The sequence below is a fragment of the Vidua macroura genome, chromosome 4 (genome assembly GCF_024509145.1).
Source record: "Vidua macroura isolate BioBank_ID:100142 chromosome 4, ASM2450914v1, whole genome shotgun sequence".
NCBI classification, from domain to species: Eukaryota; Metazoa; Chordata; class Aves; order Passeriformes; family Viduidae; genus Vidua; species Vidua macroura.
This window is the reverse complement of record NC_071574.1, coordinates 37132508-37157478: the sequence shown is the minus strand read 5'-3', so window position 1 is coordinate 37157478 and position 24971 is coordinate 37132508. Positions and strand designations below refer to the sequence as shown.

Here is a 24971-nt window from a genome sequence, read left to right as displayed (position 1 = left end):
TATATATCACTGATACAGTGAGAGTCAATAGATAGTTCTTGCCAAGTTTCTGGAAATACAATTTTCTTCCTGCCTATCAAGGTAAAAATCAACATGCCAAGTCCCAGCACAGAACAGCATGCAAGATAATTTTCTGTGTTCTAAATAACAGGAGTTATATTATCAACTCTGCTTCCACCTCCTTGATCACCCTGGTAGGTCTTGAAAATTAGCTTTCCAATTGCATTTAAATGGTTTAACTGATGAGTTTCTAAAATGTGTGTGGCAGGGGGAGGGGACAGGGAAGAACAGGGAAAGAATCACATTTACTTCAACCACAAAAAAGGCCTTATATCTGGCCAAGGCAACAGAGGTTTTGTGCTTTAAAATAGAAGCCTGGCTCTCACTTACAGCCACCTATAAACTGTTTTTATGCATAGATTTAAGTGGCAAGAGTTAGTTCTATCATGTACTCAGTTTTCCGACAGAGGCAAATTCTATACAACTGCAGCCTTATACTTTCTAGCTTCTTCTGCAGTGTAACTGTTGTAAGCTGTAACTTGAGAACCAGTGAAAATGTGTACCCAAGCTCCTGCTTAAATAATACTGTGATATGCCTTTTCACAATCTGAGGAAGCCATTCTGTAGTTACCCACAGAAAACCTTAAAGCCTTGTGACAAAAAACCAAAACACCAAACTCTATTTTCAGGGTTTAAACTTTTAAAGAAGGCACTACTAAAAAAAAATTTCTCTTTCCAAATCAGTATTTTAGAGTATAATAGTTTTATCATGCTTGGCACCCAGCTCCAGGCTGATCTCACTCAATAGGACATCCAGACCATTAAGAGTGGTAGAATCAGATCACAGTCTGCAGCACTTTATTTATTGAGCAAATGCATTTTAATATGTGAAACACTTTATGTAACTGCAGAAGATTGTATCCATCTTTCATACTATACATCCTTTTATGTGCTGACTCCTTGACAAGCCATGATTAACATTACTGTTCAAAATTTTTTAATCATGTTAGACTTGCATTAAGATAAACTGACAAACATTTTTCTCTTTTACAAACAATACATTGTAAACTGCATGAAGCATATTCATAATTAATGCTATGAACAATTAAGTTATGATTGTTTATTGAGACCTTGGCTACCACTACAGCTCCAATTATACTGCAAATTCGCAAATTCTTTCCAAAGGAATTGCAAGGTCAAAGACCTAAATTAAATTTAGTAAACTTGTTTAATATATAATGCTGACAAAATTCCCAGTGCATAATTCCATATGAAATATGGCATAAGTAAATCAGTATTTTAGCATACACTTCTTTTCCTGCACAAATTTTATTACATTTATCTATATAAGAATCACAGAGTTAATTTTTTTCATAGAAAATAGGGAATTACAATTAATGTTGCTTTCTGTATCAGGCTGCCTCATATCTTCTAGAAACCCTCTGGAACTAGGCTTGACATGTTCCTCTGAATTTAAGAATTTCAAATTCACAATTCAAAATTATTATAAGGATTAACCAAATATTTGAGCAGAAGTGATGGAAAAGGATCACCAGTGCACAATTTCTTTAAGTAACACTGAAGTAATATTTCAGCTGTTTGCTACCTGTTACTGCTGTACAAAAGTGCTTATGTCTTTTACCTTCTTTTGACATTTTACCCCAAGAATACAGAGCTCCAATCTATTTCCACTGTCATCATAAACATGTACAGGTCACTTATTTTTCAATATCTCTGCTTAGTTTGTTTATAAAACTAATCTGTATGAATGCTTGTAGAACTATAGAATATACTGTCTGTTTATAGAGCTAATCTCTATGAAAGGCCTGCACTGAGGCATGTAAAAGTCAAGATCTTTAAAATCGCCTTCTTCCAGACAAGGTAGCATTTTGAAGAAGCAGAAAGGTAAAGGCAATACTGAATACAGGAAAGGATTACAACCTTCAAGCCTTCCCTCCCTATGAAGCATCCACATGATATTTAAATGTACAAATAGGAGGAACAAAGACAGCAAATGCTCAGTAACTGCTGGAATAGACACTAGGTGTTACAGTACTTTCTAAAAGATTTTTCCTTTGAGATCTTATTAGCAGACAAGACCAAAATGGCTCAACAGTCAAACATAAAAATATTGACAGCCACTTATTTTATTCCTTAGCTGATTTCTTTTGAAGACAAAGGTTTTTATAAATTTACATTAACACAGCTTCTTATGTTTTGCCATTCTTTCAGAAATTAGTTTATTACACTAAATTTTCAATCCACCTCATAGAATGTAATCATTTCAGCATACCCATGCAATCAGACAAAAATACCTCCAAAGCATTATAAAGGAAAACATCAGACTGTATTTAAAGAATAAAAATTGTAAACAAAAACCACTTGCAGCATATAGTCTTTCTATGTGTATCTTATTGGCTATTAATATCACTGATAGAATAGATTACATGCTTTCAGAAATAAAACCTTATTTTTTCCCTTTTTCTATTCAATCTGTTACCCTTTTGTAGTACTTTTTTACCCTTTTGTACATTGGAAAAGTTATCACTTGTAGTTAAAAATAGGTTGTCATTATCAGAAACAGCACCAGATTTGAATATAAACATTCAATCTGCACTTCTTTAAAAGCCCAGGAATCATATGTGAATCCTGCCTCTTTCCTGAGAAGAGCTGCAATTCATCATTACCGCTACTACTCGTAATTGATGATAAAGCTGAGAATTTCTTGAGTGAAATAGATGAAATAAATTTCAGAAATGAAGGAACAATAACATTGACTGATTCTTGAGGACTTTCAGTCTCACTACCCAGGACATAAAGATAGAGGTGAAACCAACATGATGTCTTTTCATGGATGCTTCTGAATTACAACCTTAGGCTTTCATGGCTCTCTTCTGTGAATCTCATCCCCCATGAGAGCATTGAGGGATCTCAGACTCCTAGTTCTGCACAGAAACCACAGAAAACCAGTGCTATCAGAGCCACAGAAGCTGCCATGCCCCTAAAATGAACATCTTGGTAGAAATGTCCTCAGAGTCCTCCCTATACAATTGAAGTAGGGAAGTTTCTGATAAAACAAAGAAATGGCAACTACAGTAGTTGGCAAAGCCAGGAGCCTCAGCATCCAGGATCTCTAACGTCTGTATAGATACAGGTAGATTTACAGTGCTCTGACACAGCAGGCATTGCTGTAGCTGGGCTAATACACACACCAGGAGCCAGCTGGGTCATTGCTACGCAGGCTGTGTTCATGTAGGGTGCGCCCACCACTCTGAAATCCACTGCAAGAGCACTCTTGTTTATTATTGTTTATTATTTACCAAAACAAAAACTGACAGATGTAGGATTTGCATTTGTTTACAGTTCTCATATTATTAATGCAAATTAAGCATATTATTCATCAGGGCATATCATCAGTTATATTCCCAAAGGAAAAGAAATTAATAGAAACAGGTCTTATTTTAAATTCTGATTTATTGTCAAAAAGCTGGCATGACTTATAAACTCCAATAAAGTCAGTTTCTCTGATTAGCTTATTCTGTGCCCTCCCACTCCATTGTAATATCTGATTGACTTAATGGCTCACTTTAGAAAATGGAAGCAATTAAATTTTTTTTTTTTTCCCTTCCTTCCAAAGTATCTATCACAACTGTTTTGTTAAGAATAACTTTTTTTTTAAGGTTAACTTTTGCTTTCCTTTTGCTATATTTCAGTCACTGGTTTTGAGCTAATGACAGAGTAATATTCAGAGAAGAATGGAAGTGATTGGGTTGACTGAATAACTTAATTTTAATTTCACTACATCTATTCTGTACTGATAAGATGATAAGAAGTATTTTTAAGTCATTACATATTCCTTTCTGACATTGCGTAAATCAGGGCTTGGATAACTGACAACTAAATAGGTAACTTCCCTGTCCCACCAACAGTATAACAATTAGTCCTTCTGCAACCTAACAGCATTTCCTTGTCTTCTTGAATTTTGCTATCAAGATTTACCAATATTGTTAGAACTGGTTTGAAAGTCTTTACAAAAACTTCCAAAATTGCTTTCAAATTAAGTTCTGGCTATGTGTAAAGCCTTGCCTCTCCATCCTTCCCTTCAAGTACCTTCTCAAGTAGCATCACCATGCTAACAAAACGTGAAGTAACAAACACTTAAAATAAATAGAAATAATACCTTTTTCTTCTGCATGTCTTGCAAAAGGCTTTACTCGATTTCAAGAGGGAAGACCATTCAAATTCAGAAACATAGGTTTTAATTGGTGGAATGAGAAGGGATCAGAATATTTGTCTATGAAACAGTAGTAGTCATGAAGAAACTAGTACCTCTCCATAATTAGAAATTATGAAATCCACATTCTCAGTGCTTAGGAAATCATAAGCTTCACAGATAAACAGCCAGACTGAATTTAAAAAATACTTCACTCTTTTCTTGTTTTCTGTACAAGCATTGACTGCCTTTCCTGAAATGTCTTGAGAAGCCCTTCCACATCATGCTTTCAGATAGATTTTTTACTAATAGTGTATTTCAGCTAATGTTATTAGGAAGTAAAAATATATATAGTGTGTCCCAAAAGAGTGCATTGAGATGCTCTAGCTTTGCATTTTTATTACCAGATTGTGATTTTCAAAGAAAAGAGCACTAAAAGGTATTTTAATCTATTGAATAATGATGACAAATATAAATTATTTAAATGATATCTCTAAAATGTCAAACTCAGAAAATGGTAAAATAAAAAAAATGTAAATAAGTCAGAATATCTTAATATTCACATGCTACTACAGTTACGTTAGGTTTAGGACTAGGAATTACAAAGCTATATAACATGGTTTTTTTCAGTTTCTCAGTCAACTCCATGCAATGGCTTGCATTACATTGACAATGCTTTAAGCTAGCCATCAGACAATCATAAGTATTACTGTTATTGTCCAAAACATATGGGGTCCACATTACATATTTAGAAATTAAAAGTACATTGCCAAAGCATCCACACACGTCCATTCCAACCAGCAATGATATTCCTCACATATATGCAAGTTTCCACATGCATGCTGCTTTTACTTTGTACATTCTCTCTTACATAATTGTCATTTTACCTTTACTAGTTTGGAACACAGCAAGTATTGATCTGACAAGTACCAAATTGCCAAGAATAATTTCCTTCCCCTCCCTACCTTTTTCACCTTGTAAGCACATGTGGGAGGAAAGGATAATTTCTTTAGTTAGTGATCAAGATTCAGAAGAGAAAGGGAAAAACAGCTTAAAATATTAACATACACTTGGAATATTTTACTAGCTCAGGTTCCTCCAAAATTAAGTACTTGCTAAGTGTTATGAATCTGTCAACGAGATTCAGTTATTGAGATATTTTGGGGGAGGTTTTGGCTGTCTCAAGGCAGTGGGATGAAGACAGCATAATTTGTTTTACAATAGTAGATTGGCCTTTGTAAAATAATGACTTTCAAACACTGATTAAGGTGTAATTCAGCTGCTATTTCTCTTCCTTCTAATTTAAATCATCTTATATTGAATAGTTGTACATTATGTTGTAAAAGAAGAATTCAAATCTGAACATGCTCTGATGACAGAAAGAAGAACACAACCGTACTCTCTGCACGTATGGGATGCAGCACATGAAGGTACTTTAAAATTACATTACTCACTGTAACAAAGTGTCCTTCAGTCTATTTGCAAACACAATTTTCTCCCATTTTCAAATAATTACAGACTGTCAGAATGAGATGAAGTTGCTTAGCAAGACTAAAGAATCAGATGGTAGAAGTGTCAAAGGTTCTTGGCAGCTGTAGGTATTGAACTCTGGTTCTGTTCATTGATTTAAGGATAATTTGGCTTTATTTGTAACATATGTCTTTGCAAACCAACACTCTGTTTGGTCACAGTCTGACAACTGACTTCAACAGGGAAAATAATTTGTTGATAACATTTTTGATGATTGTACAATCATTATATAGTTATTAGCAGGGAAAACGTTGTCACTTGGCTACTTTCAGAGATAAGCTATTTGTTCTTGGTCTGACCTCTCAATTCAGAACATGATGACCTTGTGACATTGCTGCAATCAAAAAAAAACTTGTTAGGAATGCCTCCTAAAGAACTCAAAAGAACAGACAGTAATAGAGAGAAAGAATAGTAAACAAACCACTTCAATTTGTTCTGAACTCATGTATACCTGAACGCATAGCATCTTTTTGAATGCTTTCATAATCATGCCAGTCCTTCCTTTTCAGGCCATCAGTCCAGGTAAAGAGCTGTCCATCTCCCAGCCCCAAAGGAAGTGTCTGTAAAAAAAGTAAATAAACAAATAAATATATATAAATAATATATATATAATACATATTATATATGTATATTATATATATACACATATATTATATATAATATACATATATAAGTGGTTCATGTTATTACAGAGGAACCCTCATAATACAGCAGTAGCCTTACTCAGTTTATTCAATACAAATATTGAAACTTTACTGTGATAAATGAAGTTATTTTTACAAATACTGTGAGAAAACAGTGAATTTAGTTCTTGACAAACAATTATTTGAAGTATATCAAATGTCTGGAGCTTAACATTTCCCTTTTCAGCAGAGTTCCAATATGACTGCTTGGCAAGAAGCTCACGGAGACTAAACAGAACACTTAGACTAAACAGGTTTCAAAAATGCCTTATCCTTCAACACACGAAGGACTTGGTTTTTTTTCTTTAAAGTATCAGGTGTGCAAAATTTGAGTTGTAGTTACTCTGCACTTTACAATGTTCCCCTTTCATTTTTTTGCTAAGTTTTTTTTTTGTTTGTTTGTTTTTTTTTTTTTAATAGCTGCTACTAAGTTATTGTTATTCACACAAAGTCAAAGAACTGCAAAGGCCCAGAGTAAAGAAATTCTCAAAGCACTTTCAACTCCTGTAGATCTTCACAATAAGTGATAAGAGGAAAAATACCCCAAAACACACCACCCCCACCCCTACAGAATACCCAGAAAAGAAACCCCCATACAACGTGTAGTTGGTAAGCTGACTTCCCCTTTCCAAATTCCTGGGTAAAGATAAAAACTGCTTTTTGCTTCTAAGCAAGATTATCTTCCTAGAGCTCTTTATTTTTTTCCCCTTGATTCTTTCTGCCAAAAGCTAGTATTTCTATGAAAATTAAGAATCAAAAAGTACAATTAGAAGTACATGAAACATAGATTCATTGCTAATAAGAATAACATGAAAACTCTAGCTCTGCTAGTTGCAGGTTTAAATCAATAAGTTGTCCAGAACAAAAGGCATGTATGAAATGCATGCTAGAAATGTTCTCAAAGTTATGAGAAAACACACTCAAACAGCAGTTCCAGGGACACAACATCTGATCAGCCTTCTACTAGGAAACACTGAAAGCCCTACAAAAATCTCATGGCTGTGTAACAGTGAAGCTTTGCCCTTCATGTTTGAAGTTTGTAAACTCAATGAACACTGGACTCACCCATATTCTCTTGCTGATCTTACACCACTGGCTGCACAGATCTGGATGACACTCCCTGACTCCAAGTGAAATTGTCCCAGTATGCTCAGTTAGGGTTTCTTTTTTCTAGGATAGACAAATATTTGCCAAGCTACATGATGCAGATCTGGTTGCTAAGCCATCCTTAAACTGGGTTTCAAAGGCTTTTGGATTTGTAATCAAGAAGTTATGCATGCCAGGCATGGCTGGTTACCTTCAAGCAAAGGATGCCAGAAATCCTGGCTGACAAAGATTTAAGCTGAAAATACCTGCTGTGGGTCAGCTGAGAATGCTGGCTATTCAGGGCAAAGTGTCATGAGCTCAGCGCTCTCCAACAAATCCCTGAAATACTGACGAAAATCCATCACACTCTGCTACTATGGCCTACATTTCTAAGTTTTAGTATTAGAGGTAACTTATGTTACATAATGCCAAACTGCAATCTAGTTTTTTTATTCTTCTATTACCACTTCTGCAGACATATTCCAAGAAAATACTGCTGTCATATTTTAATATGATAAAAGTCAGAGGTTCACACATAAAAGAACTGAAGAACTTAATAGACCTTGATAAAAATACGTCGGCTTATCAAAATATCTAACCTTTCCTGTCATTAAAATGAACTCATTAATTACAATAATTTTTGAGTTCAAACAAGGCTAATGTTCTAATAGTAATAATAAATTGCTTGGGTTTTAAAGTCAGAAGCATAAGGTAGAACACAGGCTGCAACAGCATTAATCATGATTCTTAAGCACAAATTTCCAAAATAATTTACTCTCAAGCAGTAACTGGTTCTTTAAAAGTCAGATTGACTTCAATTAAACTTTTACCCTTCTCAGTGTGGGTACCGCTGGTGTGAATCACTTGGTCCAAAAATGAAAGACTATTTAAACTATCAAAAGCAGGATAAAGTTTACTTTTGTGACCTTTTATTCCTGTGCTAGCTTCTTTCCGTAAAAGTAGTTATTTAAATGGCAAGTTTGCAGGACACTGAAAGAAAGCTGAGTAGTAGAGTTTACAGCTGGTTTCCCATCATCTATTTGCATTTTGATGCCATTACTCTTTAAAAATATTAATTACACGTAGTTATTTTACCTGATGGCATTTACAAGTCTAATGTACCAGGAGACTCTTGCAAGCATAATACAGTTAAATAAATATATCCACTAAAATTAATCTAGTAAAAGGATAAATATAAATCGAAATATCATATGATAGACAAAAACTAATGGAAGTCTCTCTGTGGCTCATATTTTGGAATGGTAACATTGCCCTAAGAGGAAACAGGAAACAAACCACTGTATTGGTGCCATTACAAGTTCCTGTTTCATTACTGAGGGTATTGCTTGGATTGCTGGGATTTCTTTTTAATAAATCCCTTAACTCCCTGGCATTGTACCATGGCAATTTTTCAGCTCTAACATCCTTTCACTGTAAGAGGAATTCAACAGAATGCTTTCGTGTGTCACGTTGTAAAACCAGTATTCAGACAGCACCACCTCGATGCTGACTGAACATTGTGACCCCTACAAGGACTGGACTTCACGAAATTCACTCTGCGTACGCACTAGTTTCACCTGTGCAGTGAGCATGAAACAGGGCTTAGAAAGGGATGTCGAATTGCACAAACTCTCTGGGAAGAGCAAGAGTTTTGCAAGTTCTTCAGCTCTGAAGAAATCTGAACTGCTTTCAGTCCCTCAACTAAATATCTCCCTTGTCAGCAACTGAAGAATGTTTTTTTTTTTTTTTTTCTTTTCAACTTACTATATTGTTTAACAAGATAAAAAAGCACTTGAGAAAATGGGTTTCTCCATTTCACTTCTACCTAAGGGTAAACAAATCACATTTTGAAAGACCTTAAAATACAGTCTTTGGAATTTTTTAAAACTGCTAAAATGCTCCATTGTAAAAACTCTAAGTATGCTTACATGCTTCTTTTACCCAGATGATAATGACTGGAAGAGCTCCCATTTCTAAAGCATTTCTAGCTGTGGAAGAAGGAAAAGAAAAAAACAAGAAAAATAATGTAGTATTCTTATTCTAGCATTTGTCTTCTCCCTACATACTTTTCTTTCTGAGCTCTCCATCTTTTTTGCTACCTTGACAAATTAAACTGTTTTGTATCAAACTAGAAGCTGCTCTGGTTTAGTTATACAATAAGCTAACTCTCTGGTGTAATGGCTAGATAACAACAACCACCAAGTGTTGCTACTTGAAAAAATGAATACAAGAAAGCCCATACAACTCTACATCCCATCTCAGAACGACAAGTTCTGAGTAGGTGAATATGACATCAAAAGATGGAGTGTGCTAATAAATCTGTATTCTGAATTTTGCTGAACATATATTTAACCGTAAACTGATGGACTCAATAAAATAAAATTAACCACAACAAATAGGTACAAATGCTAAAGAAGGCAACAAAAGAAATTCTTCATTTTAGGGGTAATGTATAAACAGATCAAAATTATTAAATTTATGCTATAAAATGCATAATGAATTCAGCACAAAAATGCGTCTAGGTGTTTAAACAAATAACCAAATTATGTTGGGTTCCAACCCATAAGAGAAAAAATTGATCAAGGATTATTATCTTTGTGTAAGCAAACTACTGAACCATACATCATAGGAGACATGGTATTCTGGAAATACACATTTGCTATTTGCACATCCTGGGTTTTTATGTCCTTAAATGGCAGCAACACTTCATGGATCGTGTCAAGTATTAGTTCTACGTGTGCCTGTAAGAGCACTAGTAGTCTTTTGGTACACATAAGGGCTTTAAAATGGAAATCCTGACTTCAGAACATTATGATTCCTTCCAACACATGAAGTAATGCTTCTTTCTGGTGGAAACCAAGATATGAGAAAAGAGAAGACTCAGGCACACCTGCACCTGCTTCTCCCCAGTACCTTAACCTAACACAAAAGTAAAGCTTATATGTATTCTTTACTGACATATCAATGCATATGGGTGAGAAACAAGCTCAGCTAAGTAATTAAAATATACTCAGTGTTTTCCCCTCCAAAACATTTCTGTACATCACCCACAAATAGTGCAGTCTGCCCCTACAGCCCTTAGCCTCGACCTCATGAACCATTTTCATCATTGCAGAACTATTACAATAGCAAATATTCCATTGCATACAAAATGTTGGATTTTGACTGACTGTCAAAAAAATCCTACAACAATTTATCATCCAACCATTTGTTACATGTAGTATGTGCCTCTGAGTTACACATTTTTAAGTGTTTCAGTCCAAAAGGGATTACCCACCTACAGGAACATTACATACAACATCTGCCTTACTATTTCATTTTCACATTAACCTCAAATCTTCTGGGATGCAAGACTGATACAATATTACATAAACTGAGAATACTCTTCTCCTCCAGAGAAGACTTAACATCTGGTTCAATTACAGAGAATATGATAAGCACCAAAAATAGAGCTATTACCAAAAACTTACTCACAGACTATTAGATCCCTCAGAGAGGAAAAAAAACTTCTCTACTTTGACATTTGAAAGCTTGAACCAAGAGACAAGTGCCTTCATTGAATAATTCATTTATTTTTAATTTCACTCTGTGGAGGCAGACAGTTAGAGGGGACTCAGGCAAGGCAAGAGGATATATCAATGGAAATGCAACTTAAAAAAAAAAAGATATTACAGAAATTACAGATTTACTTTGAGCCTGAAGATTTGCTTACTGGCTCTAGGGACATTTTACTAAACACCAATACATAATTGAATACTGCACTAACAAAACATCATATAATGATCAGCATAACCACCTCCAGTTGTTTAATGAATTTTAGGAAATAATCTTATTTAGACATAAGCGCTTGTTCACACTCAGGAAAATATACAGATGGGAAATAAAGGCAGTGAAGAAGTACTTAGACACTTTTGGGGATATTTCAGGAGAAGCATAAAAATAACCACTGTTTGATTCCTCTTTGTTCTTGGAATAAAAGCTTCTCTAGAGTGTTTGTAAACAATGTTGTGTAAAACACATAATTCACTACTTTTTTTGTACCCTTCTAACATAGATCATTCTCAGGACTAAGTTCTAACTAGCTACTCAGATCAAAAACGACAATAACAAAAGAATGAGAACTCACTGAGCAATTAAATTCATTCCTTCATCAAAATAAAATTAAGGGTAACTTTTTAACAAATGGTGTCACTGGGTGTAAGACCATACGTTCATTATAAATCAGTTGCAAAATCACAATATGTTCCTTTACCAGATTTCTCTTCTGGTATTATTAAAAGTATATGAAGACAGACATTCTCATGAAGCTTTGTCCCCAGCAGTTGGAAGAGTCATGAAACAATTTATTTTGAAAGATTTCCCCTTTTCCCGATCATGGTACATTTTAGCACAAGTGAAATCTTAGCACTATGGAAGCCGAATGTGAAGGCAAGCACTCAAGCAAAATCCATTCCAGGGCAGTGACTGGGTGAGAATATTAAAGGTGAAAACCAAAATATTATTTCGCATAATGAAGTGCTTGATGTAAGGCAGCCTGATCAACAGAAAAGGTGTAAAACCCAAGCATCACACTATCTCATCTCTACACCTTTATGCTTGAGCTCTGAACACTGCCTGTGCAGCTCTTCCTTCCTGCATCTCTTCAGTGTTCGACTAAAAACCAAAAAAAGGCCCCATATCTGAACTGAGATCTGTGTATAAGTACCATGCATTGGGAACAGGTACAATACAGCCCTCAAGTGCCTGTGAAGCTCTCATTACCATAAAATGAAAGTATTACATGTAGCAATTTGGAATCCACCATGACTATTCCCCTAAAGATAGCAGGAGCAGGCATTGCATGGCCTATAAATATCAGCTGATAGTTTTGAAGCTCCAGGTTACATGTTTCCTGTCTGGATCCTTCTCTGGGATTCTGTCCCTCTAGGTGGGGGGCAGTGGCTGCAGTACATGCAGTGGCAGGCTTTGGGGTGGGCAGCAGCTGCCCTGTACAAGGGGGAACCCAGGTCTCAGTGCCATCCACAGACAGTTCCTATCAGTCCTGCACCCCTGCTGGGCAGCCACTGCCTGTCAAAACTGATTCCCATAGGAAAGGCACTGATGATGAAGCCAAGGTTGGCCAGTAAAATGTAGAGAACTACTATTTTCTATCAAGAGAAGATGGTAAAGACTCTAAATCCAGAATATTTCAAAAAGAATGAAAAAATCAAAATACATTGAGATATAATTACTGCCTTTTATTTTCACTCAATTTTTATGTAATTTTAAAACACTTTAAAAAATGTGAATCTGAATTGTTTTCCATATCCTTGGCTTGAAGCCATATAATAGAGACTTCAGGACATGATGAATTTCTTCATATGCTCAGATTTCCTGTGCCACTTATTTGCTATGCCAGCAAATAAGTCTTCATTGCACTGACATTTACATTAGTAGAAATAATTAGCCCAGCACATCAAAAAAAGGGCAGCACTTGATTTAGTCTGTGACATCTGAATGACTCGAGGTTATTTCATTTTCGAAACACTTATATAACACTTTTTGTGCTTGTAGATTCTAGACTATCATGGACAACCCAGTAGCATCGTGCCATCAATTCCAAATCAAAGCTGTTAATAACGTTATTTAGAAAATGCCAAGCTCCCCAAGCATTTCATTACAGAGATTTTTATAGACAGGTATAAAAATGCTGTTATTGCTGCACTATGGTTATATATTTCACGTCACAAAACTGCAGCAAAAAAGATTAAGTTAAAACATGAGCACAGAACTCCAGAGGAGTTTGTATCTGTTGAATATGAAACATCATGAATTGCCAAAGGTGACCTATGATGTCTGGCAGTGAACCCTGGCTTTCCAAATGACACAATTTGAACTGACTGTAGGGTAGGAGGTAGAGTCTAGACTTAAAGGATAATAAAGAAAAAATAAAATAAAATAATAATAAAAGAAAATATTCCACAGACCATGCAACTCTCATCTCTTTCTACCTGCTGACCTAAGCTGCTGATAGATTCACTCAATAACTAAAACACCTAAACCTATATTTTCTTGCTTTATTTTCACTTGTGTCATTTCCAATTCAAGGAAAAGAAACCAAACTCAAGTAACATGAGTGTTTCTGATGGACCTAAATGAATACATGCTGCCCATGTTGACCATGTACTGCTTTCTCCAGTTCTTCTTTTTCAACTGAAGACTATTTTGACAGCAGAACAGGGTCAGCTTGCAGAAGAGCCTGCATCCATATTATACTATTAATTTTCAGGAAGTTTAAAAATCATACTTGAAAGCATGTTTATGCTGCATTTTTTTTAATACCTACCTTTTTCAGAAATTATTTTTACATCAAAAGACCTGAAAGGGGTTTGAAGAAATTCAGCAGGATTTTTGCCAGTATTGCTTGGTTTTGAACCAGAAAAGATCTGTCAGACCATTCTGATGAACAATATAAACAATGGCTTCGAGTGACTGCTGGAAGACTTTATTATATACTACATTTCTGAGGTGTTTAATTATATGCCACATGGATAAAGAAAATTTTAAGTATGTTCTCTTATATAAACAGTCTTCTTCTTAAAAAAACCAAAACAAAACTGAAAACCAACACAACACCAAATCACAAAAATCAAAACAGAACTCTATGTTCATGGAAAGAACCACATTGTTAATAATTTTGTAATTTCTAAAAGGCTGAATAATAAAGATATGACAGTGCTTTTTCATAATAGACTCTTAATATACATGTTTTTCCTGAAGTTTAGAAAAATGTCTTTAGATTTTTACTATGTTGTCACACTGTTTTGCGTTGGCTACGGCACTAACTTAACATAAAAAGTGCTTTTGCAGAATTCAAGCATCAGGAGTTTTAAGCAGGAATATATTTATTGCTTTCTTTGTTCAGTGGTGACTAAAAATCTTATTTTCTTATGATAACTTCTGATGCAATTTGCCTTTGCATTTCCTTTATTATAACAGTATTCTCTCTTAGGAAAAAGATTTTAAAAACAGTGAAGAACGTTCAATACAGTTAGGTTACCCCTAATGAGTAAAATTCAACTTATGTGTTGCTTCATGAGGTAACAAAAATAATTTCAGAAATATTTTCTCTTTTTTTCCTCCTCTGTTGCACCTCCTATAAAAATATGAGTTGCAGCATAACTGGATCATTGTTCATATCTCTGTGGTACAACTGATAACAGGTTTGCAGCAAACCTGAAACCACTGATCCAGAAGACCCAGTAATACTAGAAAAAAATAGTAGAGGGAAAATACGGATTTGTTTGAATAGTGTTTTTAACGTTTCTTGCTTTTCTATGCCACAAAAAAATTCATGTTCCATAGGCACCTCTTTGCAGAATACTCAGGCTTCTGGCATTAATAACCAAGTTTGTAATTTGCAGTTTATGTTACATTGGATTTAAGGAGAAAAAAACAACTTAGTTTAGTTAGTTTACTTAACTAAAGGAATGAACCCCTGTTGAAAAAGAATTATCATCTTGCACTTGAAGGAAGACCTTAAACTAATTTGCCCAAATGAGAGAAAACACTCTTATCAGCAGGCTTGCTGATGCTGCAGCACATGCATTATTACTTGATCTCTCAGAATTCTTTTCTTATGTGGGCACTGGATAGTAATTTCCATTGTCTAAGAGATTTTCAAACAAAGTCCACAGGCTGCTGCAGAAAACAAGCCGATTAAACATGACTGACAGGTTTACATTCTTGTTCAGTCATCTTAACACGAAGCTGATAAGGAGACCTCTTGCAAGGTCTTTGGAAGCATGACAATTTCTGTGCTTTGCGTGAACTCAATGCAGATTTACTGAGAGCAAAGACAGTCTTCCCAATGCTTCCAGCATAATGAAGTTTGCACCTAAAGGAACTAAAATTTTTGGTGGCTGTACATATTCACAGATGATCACGGAAGTCTGAGACTCATCTGCTTAAAACAGTTCCTAAGCTCTGAGCTAAAGACTTTGTTTAACTTCCCTGTGTAAAGTCAGATTGCATGTATATTGCATTTTTTTTTCCAGTCTGAACCATACCTCTTTTTGCTACTATTAATAGTTTTTAGTTTTTTGGGATTTTCACTTTATTTTTTGTTTAGGTCTAATTGTGCTTTCTCAATCTGACTTAGCTCCATACCGTTTTCATACTCAGTCCCCCAGTCACTACCTTTCTTGTAAGAGTTTTTTTCCCACACTTCTTTCTTGTAGGTAACTCTCTAAAAATTAAGTAAATTGAGTTTAAAGAGATCTTATAAAATAGCAATATTTAATATACTTCCTTCATTTGAGAAAAAGTTTTTCACTCTTACTTTCTAGCAATGGAACAGTAACAAAATGATATAAGAAGTATCTTAACGTATTAAACCAGATTAGATTTCGCTCACCTTTCAATGAATCCAGTCAATTTCAAGAACAGGTTGGCTAATAACACCAGAAAATTCAAAGGATTTTTTTTGTGTGAAGTTCAACCATCAGTTGCAGAATCATGAAAAATGTATCTGGACATTCCTTTGAGGTATCATCTTACCCCACCTCAAATGTGGACTGGGTATGCCTAAATCACATCTGCCCGTGCTGATTTCCAATAGCAGAAATTGCACAAGCACTCAAGGCAATTTCCTTCAATACTTCATTATTTTTGAAATTAGGAATTTTCCCCTTTCATCTAACCTGTGTTACTTGCCATAATTTAAGCCTTTCATTTCTTTGTTCTTTTCACCAGGGAAAAGAATAACATATTTCCTGTCTAGCAGTTATATTTTCATGGACATGAAAATTATTTTTCTCCCCTAGATTAAATGTTCTTATTTTTTCAACTTCTTCTTAGCTCTTGTTGCTGACCCTGAAATATATGAACCTTTGAGAACAACACTACTTCATTAGTAATTGGATAAGGCTAAGAATAGCAAAATGCAAGTATATAGCATATATATGAATATAGAATAGCATAATGCAAGTATAAAATGCTTTATTAGTAATTGGATAAGGCTAAGAATAGCAAGTATAAAATTAAAAACCCCCAAACAAACCAACAAGAAACATGATTACTAAATGGATGAAGAACTAAGACAAGTACCAGGAGGCTACATTTCCTACAAATTAGCAAGATTAAGTTATTTACTGTAACATGCTTTTTCCCTGTCTGAGAATAAAATAGCCTTTCATACCCATTCTTCATGAATACTTCATGCTTCCTATCCAACCTAACACTATTTTATGAAGCAGCAGTGAATTACCTTAATTAAAGTGGACAAATGACTGAAATGGCTATAAGCAATTAAGATAGTCAAGATTAAATTTTGTTATAAACCTAAAACAACACTGAAATTCAACTGGACTCATATACTTAAAATTACCAAACTACTAGCAATTTTGATCAAACATGTCTTGTACTTCTGGTTGTGCCTGAATCAATACTGAGTTTTCACCTAGCAGTGAGGGCATATTTAAAGAATTCACATATGCAAAGAAATCCATCCCCATGACCAAGAGTAGAAGGAGGAAAGACTTATAAGAGGTTCAAATTCAAACAATGACCTCTTCTTTTTTTCTCTGAACCAAAAATTTTGATATTAGACAAAGTGATGATCTCCTCTGTCTAATGCCATTTAAGATGACCTTTCCATTTTATGCCAATACTTTTCAATTAAAAAACCAATCACAGTATATTTCACTAAAAGGAGTACTGTGATTAGTTAAATCTAATTTTATCAACAGCCAGAATGTGAAAAGCATATTAAAGTAAGGTGAACAGCTTTGATTGATACACTGAGTTTTAATTTCTAATTCCTCCTCTCCCACTCTTTTGGTAGGAAATGAAGGTTACACATCATTAAGCAGGGTAAGCTACTGTAACTCAAATGTAGCTTCAAAGATTTGACCTTCAATTTTTCTCCCCCCTGTACTGTATTGTACTGTACCTAATTGATAGGTCTGGGGCTATGAGCAAAGTTCTTAAACACAAAATTCTTTTTTAAAAAAAACCCACAACAACCAATGACGATGAGCATTAAATTTCATTATCATAGTTCTTTTGGAAGAAGAATCTATATACACCTTTGCTATGGACTATTTTTATAGATTTTGAAAAAGTCTTCCTTAAAATGCAAAATCATTATTTTCCAATGTGACTTCACTTCCTGAGTTAATTAAGATGTCCAGTTTCTCAAGAACTAGGACCTATCCAATTTCCAAAGCTAGGTATTTAAATTTGTGTTTACATAAATTTAGTCATCCTAAATTTCATCGGTATGCACAACTCCTACAGATGTTACCTTTTAAGTTTAAGAATGCTCATGTTAATTACTATATTAAACATCTTGTACTTCAGACCATCCTGTGGCACTGCACCAAAGAATTCATGTGGAGTCTGTGCCCAAGAGCCATTAAATGCTGCAAAAAACACAGCAGCCAGAGAGATGTTACTACACTCTCCCCCTTGAGAACAGGGGCAGCAGGGTGTGACAGACCCTACCCATGACCCCCTGTCCGAGGGCCAGCTTCCAGCAAACTCCAGGCAGCAGCCCCCTGCCAGGTCACAGCTGCAGTACCAGTTAACCCCAGCCCCATGGAAGCTTTCATGCCAGCAGGCTAGATTTCCCCAGGCCTGGCTGGGAGCTTAGGAGAGTCTCCCTTCTGTCTTTGCAAAGTCTCTTTGCATAAACATAAAACACTTTTATTCCCTTCACACTACCTTAGCTGAACTCAGTGTCCTTATGTTCCCCAGCAGAGCTGATACCCAGCTATGCTTCAGTAGCTCTAAGGCAAACTCCAGGGCTCCCTAAAAGACCAGTTCTCTCTACAAGCAGGGCCATTATTATCATGTACACACAGAGGAAAAATTATATTATGACACCTACCGCCACGAAGTAGCTGTTCTTTTAAAACTGACTTTTTACTGATGACTCTTACAATTACAGGGATTAATATTATTAGTCCCCCTTTTCTCTTAGCTGGATATTTCAATACTGAAAAAAATCTGAACTTTAAAATTTCTCAGATCTGGGGAAGAGTCTAAAAGGAAACACATTAAATTTTCAGTTTAATATATATTAGAATCCATGGAGACATTAAATTTCACTTTTCATCTATGAATATTAAACATTAATGAGTTTTCAGGTACAGAGATATTAGAGTAAGACTTCAGAGAGCGATGACTTAGCTTGGATACAGAGAAAGAAAGTTCACAAGGGAAGCTAATAAAGGTCAAAACCACAGAACTACCATAAACCAGAACATAAAATAGAAGAAAAAGAGTAATTCAAACAGACCTGATTTTTAAGGGGGCTATTAAGAACTGCATACGCATTTTCACAAGAAGAATTTTCATGTAAAACACAAAGAAATGGGAATTAAACACATAGTTTCTATTTATGTATAATATTCAAGTGGAGAGATGACAAATATTTCTTGAGTGACTTTAGAACAACTTGTGGAGGAAGATGACTAACCTTCAACTGAAGAATTTATAAGCACAAACAAAATCACAATAATAGCTGCATCCAGATCTCCCTTGTTCCTCTCATGACTCCTGTTCTGGAGACATCAATGTCTATAGATATAAATATAATAATGCAAAAACCCAGACACACAGGGATTACACAGAAAGGTTAAGTAATATGCCCTGATTGCATGACAGTACACACAAAATACAATGAAAGAAGTTTCTAAGAATAAACAGGAAAGCCAAAGATCATAGGTCAACCAAGTGACTGCTTATTTTTTGTATATTTATAATTTATCTTTCTTCCTCTATCATTTCTTCATACACACAACCCCTTCCCTACAGGTATAAAAACAGATATTTCTTTCCTCCACCCTGAATATAAAAATTTCTAGTTAAAAAAGAAAAAACAACCTGGGCAATATTTGGAGACGTTTGTCAGAAATATAGTGAGGCAAAATTAAACACTAGATGTTCCGTAGGGGAAAGAAAAAAAAAAAGAAGAAAAACAACCTGAAAGTCACAGATCTCCTTAACTTTAAACAGCAACTAGAACTGTTTCAAAGCTGTATTCACAGATCTAATTCTGAGAAATCAGTTACAAGCATATGATGCCTAGCACAGCACATTGTGAAGGCTATTAATAGTATCAATTTAACTGAAAATTTTCACTTTTACATGTTCTTCTTTCAGTCTGATAGATATCTTTTCTATTATCACTCTGATATGCCATTTATTGCATGGTATGTGTCTTGGCATACATACCATACAATAAAATATGAACAGCTCAATAGTAATTTGTAAAATATCTCAGACTTAAATTCAGAGATAGATATATAACAAGGGATTTTTATTATGCTACAGCATCTACCACTGTATTTACAATACAATATATGTACCTTCAAAATACAAGTATCAGTATCCGTACCTTTAGATCTTAGATAAAGCCATTTGAAGAAGCCCATCACTTACGTAAACTTCATCAGGTCATCATGAACCCTAGATGAAACAAAGCTCTGGCAGAATTTTCCTCCAAGTAATTTTCTGAGCAGCAAAATCTGAGCTCCCAGGAACACCTGTGCACAGTCATGTGCCTCCCTGAGTTTAGACTGGTGAAGCCTGCTAAACCTCTTTTTGCAGGTGAATTATCAAACCCAGTCAGTGTGAAGGAAAAAGAATAAACTGAAATTGTGCTCTTAACTGTGCTCAGCATGAACCATATTAACAGAAGGAAAACAAAAGGATTTAGTTCTGTTACTAAATTAAACACCACCACCCCTGCATTCATACTAACTGCAAATCTACTGAACAGAAGATTTCTTTTCAAACAGAATTTCACTGTGCAAGCAAATCTTATTAAGCTTTTACCACGATCAAACTGTCAGAAGTATTATGAACAACAGTTGCAATTAAAGTTTTATTGTAGATACTTCACTAGGATGGTGTCTAACATCCCTAGTTAAGAATCACAAGCCTATAGTGCTCAGCAGCAAAACCTAATTTTTACCCAGATGTGTTTACAATTAAAGCAATTGAGGAGAGAAATATAAGCATGAGACAATATTATTCAGCATGGAAGACTATGTTTTCAGTGCACTAGGAACCTAAATAGTACTAAATTCAAGAATTCATCATCACAAAAAAGGATTTCCTTTTTAATTTAGAGTAGTTATATTATTTCATAGAACTGTGCTTTCTGCTCCTCTGAGGCAACAGAGAAGGAAGACCAGGGTTTAGACTGAGATCCATGGACTAATGAGAATTGGTATTTGAAAATCTAATAAAAGAGCTGGGGTAATCTCCAAACCACTTGGGGATTAAAATTACGAAGAGAATCTTTAATGTTTTATATTAGGGACAACAAGACATAGTCAAGGCAGTAGTCTTTTCCTTGTTCTTTGTCAGTTCTAAGGAGAAAGAGACAACAGGGATTGGGATGCTAATGCTTGAACAAATACTCAGCTCTATGGATCAACAGAAGAGGTTCCATATCCCTGAAAATATGGGGAAAAAAACTTAAGTTTTCGATTTGTCTCCAAACAAGGTACCATAAACTATCCTTCAATCAGAAATAACTCTTTAGCATGCTGATTTTTCTTCTAATTGGTCTGGAAATCTTTTAAGACAAAATTTTCTTCATACAAATCATTAAGCATGCCTCTTGGGTTTATGCAGTCAACCAGACCCATGGATTTCTGCCTCCCCAGTACCTCTTAATCTCACTCATACAGACACGGCCTTGATTGCAAAGGTGATGACACCAAACTACATTGCCACAAAAGGCCTCATGTCACTCGGCTCTTCCTGGAGAATATGCACATGCTACAATGCTTTGTCAGGTCTGTATTTGACCGTTTGCCTCTATCAAGCCCATACTGCACATGCCACCCCAACAGAAAGTGCATCACTTGGGCAGTGCAACATCTTCCCCATGACACATCCTGACTTGGAGAAGTCCTCCATCCATTCCTTTTTGGAATGTAAACCATGCTCACAGTTTCATTTGCATAAATTGCTCTGTATTCACTACCAGTCATTCCTGATTAAGGCAGTACTTGCCATCCATCTATGCTCAGGTATTCATCTGTCGGATGGTCTGTGTTTAGTACTACACATAAATAATTTAAGAACAGTTTCTTTTAATGTTTATACCACCCAATTCCAGTTCAACACACCATTCTCACTAAGAGTGAGAATAATTCTCCTTAAGCTGATCTGAAGAGAAATTTAGAGCTTTAGGAGAAGTTATAACCTTGTCCTTCTCATACCACAGGGGGCAAAATGCCCTGCAGTTCTTGCTAACAGTTTCTTCTGAGATGAAAAATAATCTCTATCTAGTATCAGCCTCTGCAGCAAGTGCAACTTAAGGAATTCCTTCAGTAAGAAATTCAAATAAAGCAATTCATTCAACACAAGACTCATTCAATTTCTGCAGCAACTGGCTGTAACTTTTTTTTCAGCCAAGTATGTTTTATACATCTCTTTAAAAGGATGGAATCATCCATTGATTGATCACCAGGTTCCCATAGCTAATGCACATGTAGAAATGGAAAATTCACTGCAGAAAAATCTTTTGGAAGATTTTAATCTGAATTTTTATTTACATTAGCTTTTATCTTTTTCCATTAATTTATATTATCTTAAAAACTGTGGTTCTCAAAACAGAAATCAGACAACCATAATGTGATTGTTATGAATGTTATATTGAAATATTTTTCACTAACACTTTATCTTACTATGGTGGCAAATAATCACATTGAGTCATCTTTAAATGCTTCACAGTTCTTAGAATGAATTGATGTATCAGGAAACTGCAGTATGTAAGGTACTTTTAATAGTGAATAATTTTGTCAGACTGCCACATCTTCCCCTGTAAGGTCTTGTTAGGGAGACGCAGACCTTACCCAAGCGACCACAGCAGCTAAACCAGGCACATCCGTGGGCCGGGGCCAGTCCCTAACCCACAGACAGCCTGCTCATCCCTGTGATCCTGCCTGGCCATCCAGGCTGCATCTCACCCCAGCTCTCCTCTGGTCCTGACCCTCACACCTGTGTGCTGGTGGCCTGGCTGTACCACCAGGACCCCAAAGCTGGGCACTTGCTGCTCCTGACCATTTCTACATCAACAATATCACTCGCTTTCCCAAGTCCAAAAGGCCTGAGAGTACCTTGAAAAATACATAACTCACAGAAAGCTGGTGGTACATTATCCACAGAAATATAAATCACAAAGTGGGTTGTTATGTAACAGAAATTAATATGTAGCCCAATAATGAATGAATTAATGAATTGTTACATAATATGAAGTAAAGTCAGCCAGAAACTTAACAGCTGCAGCCACCCAACCACCACCAGAGGATCACCCTGGTGACTGGGAACTAAGGAAGGTCACAAGTTCTCTCCAGAAAGCTGTTCTTGAGGCCCGGGAGCCATCCATCCACACGGGGCTCTGCGGGATAAACCCTGCACCCAGCAGGGCCCAGAGCAGACCATCTGCTCAAGTGCCTTGTTCAACACTACCTCAGGAATGCGCTACGCCTGGCCTGAGCTAAAGCAGGGGAACAGCAGATGGAGGTCAGTTTTCTGTGGCTTGTGAGTTTATGATGACCCAGAGGCTTCCTCAAAGCACCTCTGGTGAAACCACATAGGCAGCTGACTTCTGGACCCAAAATGAGTCATTGACAAGAGAAACACCACACTGCCCAGGCCAAAAATGCACTCTGTTAAATTAATGTACCTGAAAATAAATGCCATAAACAGCAGTCTTTCTTTGAGGAAAATACAAGGCTACACTCAAGCAGTACTACGTACTAAAAAGGAAGACCAGATACCACAGAACAAGCTTGCCATAACACATCACAGTCATAAAAAGGGGGTAAAAAAGGTTAAAAAACCCTAAAAATAAGGGAAGAGAAAATCATGAAGAAAAATCATTTGTACTACATATAAGTCTGAAAATCAGGACTGAAAAAAAAACCTGTCATCTATCTAGAAAGGTCCAGATAACAGAGATATTAATAAATGAGGCACTACATGAAAGCACTGATAAATGATGTAATTTGTTGCTTTTAAAAGGGTAATGGTCTGACAGAGTGGATTGCAGATAATGAAAGGTGACAGGCTATACACTGCAGTATACATGCAGTGCAGAAACACTTTTAAAAGTGCTTGGGAGTACTTTTGGGCAAAGGAACATGGTCTTTTATAACAAAGAACCATTAAAACAATCCCTATCATGCTTTTGTCCCTTACCAGCTAGCCCACATACATTTCTGCAGCAACTATATCTTAATTATCAGTTCACATCCAGTATTTTCCATCCAGATGTCTTGTTTTGGAAACCAGGAGCTGCACAGTTGGGATGTTGGCCACTCTGCAACAGTTGGTCACAATTCATGGAAGTGTCAATAATTTGAGGTATTACCTACAATAAAAGCATTGCTTGGTCAAAGTATTAATGCAAATCAGTCAAATATCAGCTGTCGAATTGCATCATCCAAATTCTATGTTCCAAAATCTACATGTTAGAAAAAAACCTAAAAAAATAGAAAAAGATAAACTCTTTCATATCTGCAAAATGTAGTGGACTGACTTAATAAAAATAATTACAAATACATTACCTGTAACTCTCCTAAATTTTACTTTGAGTCTCAAAATCAAACCCTCAAAATGCCTGCTGAAGAGACTAGAGCTATTATGGTAGTGTATAGTAGAGCACTGAGCAGCACATGAACAAATTTTCATTACTGCAGTTAGTTCACAAGGTTTGACTCATCAGTGGGTATATTTCAATTCTGGTACAGTAAATACACATAAGAGACACAGCAATATTATCTAAAATGGTAAAAAGAATTAAAACTATAAAACAGTCCTTGCAGACAGAGGAATAAAGCCCACATTGTCTATCACTTACACATAACTGCACAGCTTGGATGCTTATTTATTGAAAGTAGAGAGAATTTAATGAATGTGCCAAAGGTGTTTCCTGTACCTTCCTCTTACTTGCCATACCAAATACTAGCACTACAAATATGAGAACAATTCAATCACAAATACTGAAGTGCTACAGCTACTATACAGTCAAAAATGTATGCAGACAGAATAAAATCTTCATGGTCTCTACCAGATTCTAAATACCATCTTATTGTTTTCTGTAATCTGATTGTTTTTCACAGTTTAGTGTAATAGACACATGTCTGTACACATCTCTATCAAAGTTGTGACCTTAATTTGACATTACAGTTGCCTTTGGAAAAATGTGACCTATGTTTCAAGAACATATAACCCATGAGTAGCTGCCACAGGTAAGGTGTTGACAGGTTATTGGAATGCCTGTCACCTTCTTGGATGGCTTACACAAGTGTCAACAGTGGCAAATGTCATCTCAACATAAGGACTTGACCCTTAAAAGAAGGTTTTGCTAATGAGCATTTCTGAAGTGACACTGCGTAGTGTGTGTCATAAGAATCCAGAAAAATTGATTAAAGTTTTTTTCTTGCTTAACC

At 35.7% G+C, this 24971-nt stretch overlaps 1 protein-coding gene across 1 annotated transcript in view; it reads right to left on the bottom strand.

Moving 5' to 3' along the window:
- Window positions 1–24971, bottom strand: part of GALNTL6 (polypeptide N-acetylgalactosaminyltransferase like 6) — a 433763-nt gene that overhangs the window by 264277 nt on the left and 144515 nt on the right. The window contains exon 2 of the mRNA XM_053976466.1: window positions 6195–6303. Within this exon, the coding sequence (XP_053832441.1) occupies window positions 6195–6303 (109 nt within the window). The remainder of the gene's footprint in view (window positions 1–6194; window positions 6304–24971) is intronic.